Source organism: Caloenas nicobarica, chromosome 1 (genome assembly GCF_036013445.1).
Source record: "Caloenas nicobarica isolate bCalNic1 chromosome 1, bCalNic1.hap1, whole genome shotgun sequence".
NCBI lineage: Eukaryota > Metazoa > Chordata > Aves > Columbiformes > Columbidae > Caloenas > Caloenas nicobarica.
This window is the reverse complement of record NC_088245.1, coordinates 39,341,333-39,353,847: the sequence shown is the minus strand read 5'-3', so window position 1 is coordinate 39,353,847 and position 12,515 is coordinate 39,341,333. Positions and strand designations below refer to the sequence as shown.

Here is a 12,515-nt window from a genome sequence, read left to right as displayed (position 1 = left end):
CCACTTGAAATGAGATGCAGCAAGGAGGAACAGACTGTGAATTTTATTCAAGAGTTACAACCTGGTGTCCTCAGACACAGCAGTGAGGAAAACGCCCCGCTCCCCGAGGCAGGGATCTCCTGGGGCTGACACAACATCAGGTGCCAGCGTGTTCTCAATACCTGGGCATCACACCTGTCTCCTCCTCACCCTGCCCACACGGAGCTGCTTTGGGGGACAGGGAGGGAGGCACCAAGCAGAGTGATACCCAGAACAAGGGCACCCCGAGAACAGTGCAAGTAGCCCTGAAAAGGGCAGTAGCTCTGCATTTGCCCACAAGCCCAGAGCAGCTGCCCTCAACAGCCAAAGGGCAAGGACTAGTCCTTCTGCAGTGGACACACCACCTCGGGGCCGCAGTAGCATTCAGGGCGTTCAGTAGGAGACCGCCGGCCGCAGTGGTGATGACTGATGTCCCCAGCAGGGGCCACTGTGACATTAAGGAAAGCCGGCCTGCCAGTGGGGAGCCGTGGGCTCCAGCCCCTACAGCAGCCCAGGGGATCCTCGGAGCATCTGCCTTCCTCCGGGGCTGAGGCTCAGGCCTCCGAGATGAGTTTGTAAAAAAGAATGGCTGCCTGTGAAGAGTGAATGGGGCTGGGGAGTGTCACTGTGGGGCAAGGAGCTGACATGCTCTGCAGTACAAAAATAAAGATATAAACCGGAAATTAAAAGGCTGGATTGGAGTGTCAAGGTCACATCCTCAGACCTCTGGCTTGTAGCAGCTAGAGAAGAAAAGAGAGAAACAAAATCAACGGCAGGAAAAAAAAGTGATTCAGCATGGAGGAGAGAGTGAGGAACAGGAGAACAGGAAAAGGGAAATGACAGAGGACGTAAGAACGTAAGAAAAAGAGAAGATGCGAGGAGTGAGGGTGAGAGAACAGAGAAAGAGGAAGGAAAAGTCCATGTGATTAACATACACTGACTTTCAGGAGAATGACACGCAGGTCCCACAGCCATGGACAAGGAGGCTCTGAGAGGGACATCAGACAGCTAACAGGGGCTCTCCCCTAGAACAAAGAGTAGCGCTGTGCACCTCCAGTTTAACAACAGCCCCACAGATTTCCAGTATGAGGGAGGAATCCTCCTTCTAGAGCTTTCTGTACCCAGCCTCACGCACGCAGGGCAGGCAGCCTTCCTGAGCAGGAGGCTGAGCACAGAGGCTCATTTCACATGCAGCTGTGGGAACATCTGGAGCAGGGACCAGCTGCTTCCACCCTGCCTTCGCCACCCTCTCCCACTGTGCTCTCACCCTGGCAGAGGCAGCAGGGGAAAAGCCCAGGGAAGTGAGAGCAGGGAGGGGAAAAATCACAGGCTGCCTTCTGCAAACCGGTCTGGGGCTGGCAGGCAAAGGAGCTGCGGCCGGCAGTCTGGAGAAGTGATCTGGCATGCGTGTCAGGCAGACACGTGGTGGATTTTCCCCTCTCTCCATGTCACCCCTGCCTGCTTTGCATTCATTTCCACCTCTCTTAATTTCTCCCAGCTGTGCTCTCCTTTCTGCTACCAGAGCCTCTGGTCCGCAGCCATAGGGCCTGCTTGGTGGGTAAAGGCACACACAGGATGAGAATCACAAAAGCCACCTCAGGTATGAGTCAACATCCCCTACCTGCTTTCCCTCCCCAAGCGCTACAAACCAGGGCCATACCCACAAGAGGGGAGTGAGTCACTCATGCAGAGCTCAGGCTGGCAGCAGCTGGGAGTGCAGACAGGTAACATACCTGCAGAGGAGGAAAAGTGAGGAGCAGAGAGAGACAGGGCCCCAGGCAGGGAGCGCACTGAGCTCTGGGGGGCAAAGAGCACAAAGGGAAGGATGCTGGAGGCTGGGGAGTGGGGCAGGGTGGGAGGCAGGTGACAATGCTGGGATGGACACAGAGGAGAGCAGGAGGGAGAGTCTGGAGGAAGAAAGATTATAGTGGAATCCCGAATAGATGGACAGTGTGCAAATAAAAATATAACCATAAATAAATCAAACAGTTTAAAATACAAAGCAGCAGCCATGGTAACAGTTCTCTCCTGTGAGCTTTATCTCCAGAGAGACTCCTGCTCCTGGAGATGACTGCCCCCACACCCCAGTCCTGCCCTAGTCCTTCCCTTCTGCTAGCTGTGAGTTCTCACCAGAAAGGTGGATGGGTCTATGCTCAGGGGGTTATTTTTATCATTTTCCTCAAGGATTTGCTGCACCTTTCTCCTCTGCTTCTGCTTCTGCCTCTGCCGCCTCCTCCACCTCCTGCTCTTCCTCCTCCAGGTCCTCCTCTGTGCTCTGTGGCCCAGCATGCAGGACAAAGGGAAGAAAGAGTGGAGATACTTGCAAGATGAGCCATGGCAGTTCCTTCTGACACACAAGGGAATAAAGCAATGGTCATGACACTGGAATAAAAAGAGACCTTTCCCCATGGCCAAGATAGCTCTGGGTCAGGGAGCAAAGAGGCTTGTCTTCCTCTGGAGCATTAGGTCAGTTCTGTCTAACCCACTCACAAGTGCTGTGCTCCCACTGTCCAACAACTGCCATCAGTCGCTAGTGCTCCTTGCTGTACCCTAGGTGCCTACAGGATGTCATGCACTGTCACACGTTTCTGTCCTTACCTCAAAAGGGGAGCAAGTGATCTCCTGCCCCTTAGACTGGGACTCGGCAAAAGGAAAGAGAACATTGCCAAATCTTCAGGGAAATCACACCCCAACAGCAGAGTGACACACAGCGTGGTCATGAGGAGGCATGAAGGGGATGTTAGAGTAGCATGAGAAGTGCCAGGGTCACTCACTAAAGCGATTTGCCACACACAGCTAGACATCACCACTCTCAACACATGCGGTCCTCCTTTTGGGCCATGGGTGTAATGCCACACTGCTGAACACCAGGACAAGCCACTGAGGTGCCCCACAGTCACAGTGGAGAGAGGAAAGAAAAAGGGACTAAACAAGAGTGAAGGGTTTCATAGGCAATGGGAGCAGGGCCATAGCAAAGTTGGTCTCACCTTGGCTTTGTGGCTGGGCTCAGAGCTTAGGCTGTTGGGTGAATTGTACAGCTCTTTGGAGACCACGCACAGGAACTCTGTCTGATCCTCATTCCCATAGTTATAGGATGAACCAATGTTCACAAGCTAGAGAAGATGAGAACAAGAATCGCAAGCAAATGTAAGAAAAAAAGCCCACCATGCAACATGGAGTCCAATCCCTACCTCCAATAGAAAGGCCTCATAACTAAGCTGAGGAGGCAGCACAGAGAACGAGGAGAGGAGTCAGCCAGGGTGCAAAAGAGCTTAACTTCACACAGCATCCTCTAAACTTATAGAGAAGAGGCAAGATAGAGCCTGTGTGACAGCACCATCAATGACTGACCTAATATTCTCAGAAAGGGAAGATGCCTTGCCTGGGGACTGTATGGTACCCGTGATTTTTCCTCCAAAAGACAGCTCCTGCTCAGCCTCCTCTACCTTCTCCATACCTGCTCAAAGCGCCATCCATCTGACATAGTGGAAACCATCTGAGTGAGCTCCTCTTCCTGGCACTGTAGCACACGGTAGACATGCTTAGGAGGCACCTGGCAGCAAAATTACAGATCATGTTGACAACAATCAAATGCTAAAGGCTGTTGCACCCTGCAGAAGGAATTGGCAGTACCCCTCCTTGACAGACATGTCCTCTTCCCCATGTCCCAGGTTAAATGGGAATGCAAACCACAACCCAACTTTCTACTGTGTTGTCATGGGGAGCAAGAACAATGGTATCTCTTCTGGAGAGGAGGGACTGAGCTGAGAGCTTCCTGCATTGTCCCCAGAAGATACTGGGCTCTTTCAAAGGGGAGTTTGCGTTTGTCATTACAAAGTCGTTTATGCAAATGCCACAAATGCTGATGGGGTTTTGCAAGCACAAAATGACTGTTGCTGGAGGCTTACAACCTGAAGGCAGACCTGATGAAGAGTGAGATGTCAGTCAACATTCCCAGAAGACAGATTTTTAAAGTTTATTGGCCAGGACAAAGTGTGATTGTGCCACAGAATTGTTTCCTCATGCCTCATTTTCTGCATTTAACTCTTTCACAGACATCCCTTCACCTGTTCCCTCTAGGTTTCTCTACAGGTCGCCCCATGCTCTCCACTGTGATTACACTTCTAGGACTCCCCACACCAGAGCCCTCCTCCCCGTGACACCTCCGTTCTCCTCACAAACATCCTTCCATACCCCACAGCAACAAGCTGGCTGCTGCTTCTTGCTAGAGGAGATTATTTGGTTTCAGGGGCTACATCCAGCACTACTTTTGAGGCTTCAAAACAAGCCTGTCACTTGTTTATTGTAACTGAAATGCTGGTAGCCTGTCCCTAGCAAGATTTTTCTATGCAGAGATTAGCATATAAACTCTTATTAGTTACTTCTTTCCATTCCTTGCTGCTTCTCCCAACTCTGTTTCCCCTCTAGACCCACCTCTCCCTTTCTACATCCCCTCCTTCACCAGCCCCTCTCTATCTTTCCTTGCCATTTCTCTCCATACCTGAGTTACTGGGTAGTCCTTTTCCTCCAGTCGATCTTTGATTATCCGGATTAAAGGACCAATGTTATAGAACTCAGCTTCTTCTAGGACCCCTAAGAAAGACAGAAGGACCACAAAGACAGAAAGTTAACAGCCTGTCTTTGGGTTTTGGCTTGCAAAAGTTCAGCTCTGAGCTTCCCAAGGTCCAGAGGCAGAAATGACGCCCTAGCCTCACTGTTTAACAGGTTTCTGTTGCCTGAAATTCTTACTGCAGAAAATTGAAACCTGGCTCTCTGCACTGCATTTCTAATGCTCACTCCAATTTCCTTATGCTGCCTACAGAAACAGGCACAGCCAGTGGAGGCTTGTGCCAAGGAGTGATAATACATTTCCCAAATTACTGGCCAATGAGAATAAATGTAGGCTCCAGCCTCTCTGAATGACCAGTAGTTATCACCTTGTTCAGGCCACCTTCTTGGCCACAAATTGTTCTGACCTTGTCACCAAAAGACCCTAGAATATCCCAGTTTTCCTCTTGGGCCAGTTGGAGTTACACCCATCTTGCAGCCTCGTATGACTTCAGACAATCTTTCACTCGCTCCCCAGTGCTTCATCTTGAAGTAGGTAAAGAGAGAAGCATTCAGCCTTTTTCCTCTCTAGTGTCTGCATCCATCACCTCTCCTGAGACTCACTTGTTTGCTAACAGGCCTTCAGGGAAAGGGAGGTGGGTTCCCAGAGGGTCAGTCAGGGGAAGGAGGCTCAGAGCCAAAACACTCACGCGTCCCCAGGGCAGTACACAGACACTGCAGGAGTGGGCATTGATCCTTCTCTATCTGACACACTCAGACTCCCTCAGAGTCCCTCACGCAGCTGTGAGTTGCCTAATGGGTTAGCTTCATGCCAGCCTGAGCCTTTGGGCAGGAACGAAAGGCAGCTTTAAACTGTGAATGAGACTCCTGTTTATGCCTCAGATTTGATGTTAAAACCTATGGGCGAATCCCATCTCAGAATTACCAGCAATGGCAAGTAGGAAACACTTCAGAGTTGTGTTTATTACAATCCTGTACCATTGCTTAGATATATTTTTGGAATTATAACTCGTAAGTCAGTTCTGAAGAAAACTTTCTTCCATTAGATAAAAATATGTAAGAGGGGCAAGAAAACTAATGAACATGCAGAAACTGTGCTTGGCAAGGGCCAGACAGCACAGCCTGTCTTTGGAATTGGCTGCTTGTTAGACTCTAGCATCCAAAAAATAACAAAACATTGGGGATTGCTGGCTGGTAACACCGTGATGATGTTACTGAGTTATCTTTTTGGACCTCCTGTCAACCTCAAATGAAGGACTGGTTTTTCTGGCTTGTTCCATTGGAATTGCTGCAGTCCACAGCCCATCAGAGCACAAGTAGCAAGCATTGTGTATCACTGATTAATGATGGTCTTTATTACAGTCAGTAGAAGAGATAAGCTTGGTCTTGTTTGGTCTTCTGGGTTTTCATTCCTAATTAGAAACACCCAGTCACTAACACAAAACTCAGTCACAAAGCCTGGTCAAAAGTAGATCAGGAACAAGGAATAACACAGTGCATTGAGACTGAAAGATCTTGCCTGCTTCTGTCTCGGTGACATCTCTGCTGAACTAACAGTTATTAAGCCACCACACCTGTAGAATGCCTCTTCCACATATTCTGAACCCCCTCAGTATCCATTCCAAGACCTGCAGGGATAGCCTTCTCAAATCCCCACACCACCCTCCAGAAAGGACAAAGAAAGACAACAGGGTCAACAACAAATCTTACTGTGTTCTGGCTCCAGAAGTGATGTTACATGGGAAGTTTCCGAGCTCCAAGACTTACCCTCTTCAGCCATATCTTTATCCAGAACCAGCTTCCCATGACGGAGGAAATTCAGGATGGGTCCGAAATAAGTGGGGTCCCGGTCTATTAGGTATGCACCAGTCTCATCCTAGCAACAGAGATAGACTATGAAGAGAAAAATCCCATGGGAAACTTGTAACCAACCCTCAAATGCTCCAAACTACAAGAAAATACAAAGCCAAGCAAAAATGACCACTGTTTCTAAGATTCCTTGGAAACTATGGGCCCTGGCCATGGTTCAGTGTCTCTATGGTACCATCACTTAGACCAGGGGTGTCAGACTAATTTTCACCGGGGGCCACATCAGACTAGTGGTTGCCTTCAAAGGGCCAAATGTAATTTTAGGACTATATAAATGTAACTACTCCTACATTTGTATAGTCCTAAAATTATGTTCGGCCCTTTGAAGGCAACCCTGAGGCTCACCTGGCCCCCGGTGAAAATGAGTTTGACACCCTTGACTTAGACAGTGCACATAGCAAAGTTCTCCAGTGGAAAAAGATGCCACTGCCACTCCTTTGTGAGATGATCCAAAGGAAGATGATGAACCAAAGCATAAGGATCCCAAGCACGTGTATGCACAAGCAGTTACGCAGAATAAGAGCCACCCAGTGTGCAAGAGCACAGCCAGGGAGGGGGATACCTTGACCTGCACTCACACGTGAGGTGAAGAGTAGGCCTTTTTTCAAAGCACCACAGGGTTTTGAGGAAAGAACCACAGATTTTTAAGTTTTGGTTGAACTCTGACTTTATACAGGCTTCACCCCCATGGCAAATGGCACCAAACTCTGCAATTTTCTCCTGGAATGGACAACGGAGAGCCTCTATCCAAGTCCACCCAGCCTGGATTTTAACTCCTGTATTGTTATGCTCAGCATGCCTATCTCAGCATGGACTAACACAGCACAGAAAGCCAAAAAATAGGCCTCAGTCTCCTTCTGCAACTGTGCATACAGGCCTGATGTGAGGGAGCAGAGTCCCCTTCTAGGGGACAAGGCTGAGTCAGGTAGATGCAGCTGGGATCCAGGGGATGTGGGGTGTTAGAGAGGCAGAAAAGCAGGGGTGGGAAGGACATGGCCTCTCTTTTCCTCAGCTTCTCAAGACAGGTGACAAGTTACAACACAGCAAGGTGGGATCTGGCAAGAGAAAATCCTTCTTGGGAGAGGAAGGAGAAAGAGGAGGCATTTTTTGCTCAGTTACTCCTGCAGCTGCTGGGGTTTAGCTCCATCCCTGCATCCCTCCAGCCCTCCCTCTGCTCGGCAGGGCATGGTGCGGGAGGCAACCCAGCCGCCTTACCCGGTCCGACTGCAGCTCCTCACCCTGGCACAAGCGACACAGGAAAGATTTCTGCTCCCGGCAAAGGGTCTGCCTGGTGGTGAGGAAGATGGTGCCCCCCACATTGAGCCTCACCCACTTGGCCGGGGTTCCAGCGGGTGGTGGGGTGTCCCAGGTGGAGCGCAGCCCCACGGCGCCCTGCATCTCCTCCCCGCCTTCCATCCTCATCCTCATCCCCCGCTTCGTCGTGCAGGGACTGCCGCAGGTGCTACCTGCCGGGGGATGCCGGGATCTGTAGTTTATCTGCCTCTCCCTCTGCAGTAGCCGCGTTTCCCGAGGAGGAGGGTCCTCCCTGGAACCGCCAAGTGGGTCCGGAGGGGAGGAAGGATACTCAGTGCTGGGGTATATCGCCACAGCTATTAAGAGTGGGAAAAACCACAGCTCCACAACGCTGATGCTCCCTGAGTTTTCCTCTTTTCCCATTTCCACTAACCAAGGATTGGCCAGAACTTTGGACGTGCCGGGTGTTATGCAAAAATCGTCGGCATTGATTTCCGCAGATATCCTCTTTGGCTCATTAAAACGTTCTGGGAACTGTAGTTTGCAGGCATATGCATAAAAGGGTGCTGGGAACTGTAGTTTTCCCGGTCCGCTGTTCCTGCAATGAGGATGCTGTAATGAAAAGGGCTGTGCTGTAGTACATCACCCCAGCCCTGCGGCTTGTGGTTTGCCTGCTTCCAGTCCTGGGTCCTGCCTGCAAGCTTCCTCGGAGTCAGGGAGAGCAACCTGCTCCCCGGCAGTCAGCAGATTAACCCGTCAGCACTACATTTCACGGCTTTCCCTTCAGAATGTCCATCATGCCAGGCTCGCAGCTCAGTGCTGCCTCAGTTGCCACCCTGTTCCTGCTGCAAAATGTACAGACCATTGCCTTCTTGCTAACATATGTAGGGACACTTCTGGGAGCTGCATCCTGGATCTGCGTGAAGTGCTGGCAGGGGGCAGGAATAATTCCTTTTCCAGAGAAGAAGAGTCGCTGACTCAGCAAACTCTCCCGCCCAGTGCTGCCCTACTGGCACAAACCACGGCAGAGACCTCCTGCATCCTGCCATCCCTGTTTGTGTCTGGGCAACAGAGAGCTCAGATTTTAATTTAGCTCTGTATGGAGTTTTACCTCTGCCCTAGGCACATCTCACCCGCCAAGGCCGATGTGCCAATCCTGCTGTACAAATCTCACCCTGTCTCTGCCAGGCTGAGCCTGGAGCTCAGCGACTCCTGCCCCATGGGACTCTGTTCAAACATGCTCCTTGGCATGGGCACAACCTGAACGAGCTCTCTCCAGCAGCTCTGTTTTTCCCACTCCCATCTAAGCAGAGCCATGCTTGCTAGCAGCTTATGCATATTAGGAATGGAAAGGAAAGGCTGATGTTTCACCTGAACATTGCCCAAAGCCTTCCTTCCTAAGCAGCTTCCTGGGTCTTCCTTGCCAGGGCAGTGCAGCACTGCAGAGACACCGTGTATTGTTCTTGCACTTAGACCTTTGTGTCTTGAGGTGGTGGTTTATTGGAGGAAAAGGGTGGATAATGTTTTACCCTTTTATTCCTTTTATTTTCATCCTTCTCTTTTCTTTTACCTACAAATCACTCCCTTTTCTCATTACAGGACATAAAGGCAGCACCACCCTTTCCCCAAATCACCAAGGAATTCCTCCACAAAGACAGTGAAACTGTATACTTTGCTCCTTCTGTGGAGGAGTGCAAAAGGAAGGAGGGGAAGAGAGGGTAGCACAGTAAAATTTTCAAGATCGCTGACCTCCAGCTAATTTAAACACAGAAAAAAATCAGCTGCTGCAGGTCGTAAATTCAAATAACTGCATCTCTTTGAATTTATGTCAGGAGCCAGCCAGCACTAGAGTGACCAATAATAGGGAGAGGATGAAAAATTATTTTTGCCTACCTGTATGGAGCAGACTTTGGCCCAAATTAGTGTCTAGCCCTTGGATGAGTCTCCACCGAGCAGTATATGCATCAAAGATGCTCAGACTAACACTGACCTGAGCTGAAGCATCACACAGTGCAACATAGCTCTGGGTTGGAACTGTTGTCCTCCTACTTCTGTCTCTGAGTCAAACCATAGCAAATCTGAGAGCTCTGCCCTGCACTCTGGTGTGCAAGGAGTGCAGGACCCTGTCTGTGCTGGACGCAGCTCCAGCAGAGAATTAGGGCAAGGACTGTGGCTGTTTGATACCAACATAGCGGTTGGATGTGGCAGTGTATAACCCCTTATCTCCTCCTCCCGTAAATCTGCCCTGCCTTTGTTTTCTTCCCTCTTGCACCAAGGGTTCACCCTGCCTCACTTTCCTCCTCTCACAGCCCATCAGCCTCTTGCTCCTTTTTAGGCCCAATCTTGTTTTCAACGCCTTCTTCCTCAGCCTTTCTCATGCCAAGGCTGCCTACAGGGATGGTCTGTATTTAGAGCACACCTTCTTCCATCAACATCACCCTCCATCTGTGGCCAGCACTTCAAGGCTTGCTCACTCCAGGACCGGGTTAGCTAGTAAATCTAAAGAGGTATACTACAAGTGAGTAAAGAGGTCAAGGTTCACCAACCCCATCCCCAGGGCCTTCTTTTCTGCAATATTTAGCAGAAACTTTACTGGAAACTCCCAGGCCAGGGCACTCCCCACAGTAGATTGAAGTGCTCTTCAGGAAGAAGTCAGTCCCGGATGAGTTGCCAACTGAAATGCAGTCGATGAGTCGGTGTTGTGGGCTAAATATAGGCTTGATTTGCACACCATCACCAGCCATAGTTCTGAGATGCACCAGCATGTCCTTGTTAAGGTCCATTAAAATTAGGCAATAGAACAGAGGAGAAATAAATTTAAATAATCCAATGGCTGTTCCTCCTGCTTTGATGATAACTATATATAAAACACATGCACAGAAACAGAGACAGCAGCAAGCAAGGGCTTACACAGGGCAATGTGATTGTATAATACTATACAGCCTCACTGAGCACCCAGATAAACATGGGAACAATTGCGCAGATAGACTAGGGGCAGGAAAATCTGGACAGCCACGGGGTAGAGAGGTGATGGCAAGAGCTGAGGAAAACAGAGCAGGGGGGAAACTGAGTTTCTTGGCTGAGCAGGCAGCAGGCCTGCAGTGCAAACCTGCAGAAAGCTACGCACGCTGCAGCGCTCTGTACATACATTGCAGCCTGACGAGTCAGCTGGGTACACGGCGTAGGATGCAGCCTTGACATTGTGGAGCTGCTCTCAGGGGATTGTTGCATTGTGGAGCTACAGTGGGAGCAGGGATCACTGTGTGTGGGCACAGACAGTGTCACCATGCTGGCAGGCTGGGAACACACATCTGGGATTAAACCTGTGTGATCATTTAGTTAATTGACACGTTGTGGTATGAGGCACCAGAGATGAAACCATCTCCTCTCTCTTCTCTATAGGAAGTGGGAAGAGGAGGAAAAGTAATGCTCCGATATTTGCCATTAAGCCAACAGTGAACTGGGAAAAGTTGCTATACTGGACCAGGAGGTTCACTTGTAGCCAACAGAGCCCAGCCTGACTGCCAGCTGAGCCAGGCATATCGCAGCTGGAAGAGAAAGGTCCCATAGTGTGCAGGTGAGCTGATCTTTCTCCAGTTCCTTGTGTTTCATGTAGTCTGTGAGCAATGTATCTGCATTCAAAATAGTGTGTAAAGTCTGTGTGTGTATGTGCATCACTCTGCTGGAGGAGTGCTGGAAGGAGGAGAGAAAACAGTCACATAGCACCCAGTTGTGAGCTGAAACCAGGAGGAAGAAAAGCCCCTGCAGATAACAGCAATTACCATTGCTCATGCAGCAGTCATTAGTGGGAAGAGACAGCAGTGCTGGCAGAAGGGCTGCTTTGGGATTTGGGAAAGTTTGCAGGGGAACAACGGGTTTGCAGGGAAATGAAGTGTGAAATAGTGCAACCTGACTGCCAGGCAGCAGTAGGGAAGGAAAAGGAAGGCAGAGGACAAAGATGACAAGTGAGGAACAAGGGACTGTGGGATTACTGTTGGAGAACCATTGACCAGACTTTTCACAGAGTCCAAAACTGCTTCAGGACAGAAGTATTGCAGACAGTAAAATACACCAAAAAAGAGTTTACATGTTGGCCTGGGATTTTCAAATTTATAGAGAGAGCTGTAAAAGCTCCAGTCTCAACTTACCCACAGGTCAATGTGACCCTTTTCCTACATCAGGGCTGTTTTTTAGGCTACTTTTTGGTCACCATGAGACCTATCCCACTAAAGATATGCTATTCTCCTTTCCCTGTGGTAAATTTTCCACAGGAGGGTCATGAACATTAGTGATTTGCATTCACATCCACTTCTCCCCTTCCCAGTTTCCAGTTCTCACAGAAAAAACACCCACTGAGTCAGGGACACAAAGATCTACAGAACATTTATAGTTGCTGTGCAAGTCCCCTCAGCTGTTCCATATGTCCAGTAGCATCTGTTATGGCTCAAAATAGGTTTTTGCAGTCTCCAGGCTTTGAAAACGTTGTCTCAGTCTCCACAATGTTCCCAGTGCTTTGCCTGCAGCGTGAGAACAGATCTTAACGAAAAGGAGGGAGAATACCAGAAGAGACTCTTGGACAGATTTTTTTATATATGATGTAACTGGGCATAGCCCAGAAATACAAAGTATCTTGTCATGGGAAGTTCTCCATTGTTCCTCTGTGGGGGAAATCATGGCAAAGCTAAGCATCTGGTAAAAGAGCTGCCAAAAGCTGGCAAACTGAAGAACCGCTGAGATTTCGTGGTTCAAAACCCAGCTGGGAGAAGGGCAGTTGCGTACTGCCAACCTTGGCACACAGACCAGAG

The 12,515-nt window shown here is 49.6% G+C and overlaps 1 protein-coding gene across 1 annotated transcript; it reads right to left on the bottom strand.

Moving 5' to 3' along the window:
- Nucleotides 1-2,197: 2,197 nt before the first annotated feature.
- Nucleotides 2,198-7,884, bottom strand: KCTD17 (potassium channel tetramerization domain containing 17). Its single transcript, XM_065649504.1, has 6 exons — nt 7,672-7,884; nt 6,355-6,463; nt 4,520-4,611; nt 3,476-3,571; nt 3,006-3,131; nt 2,198-2,365 (listed from the first exon to the last, which is right to left on the bottom strand). Exons 1-6 carry the CDS (start codon nt 7,882-7,884, stop codon nt 2,198-2,200), a joined length of 804 nt encoding a protein of 267 aa, XP_065505576.1.
- Nucleotides 7,885-12,515: the final 4,631 nt, after the last annotated feature.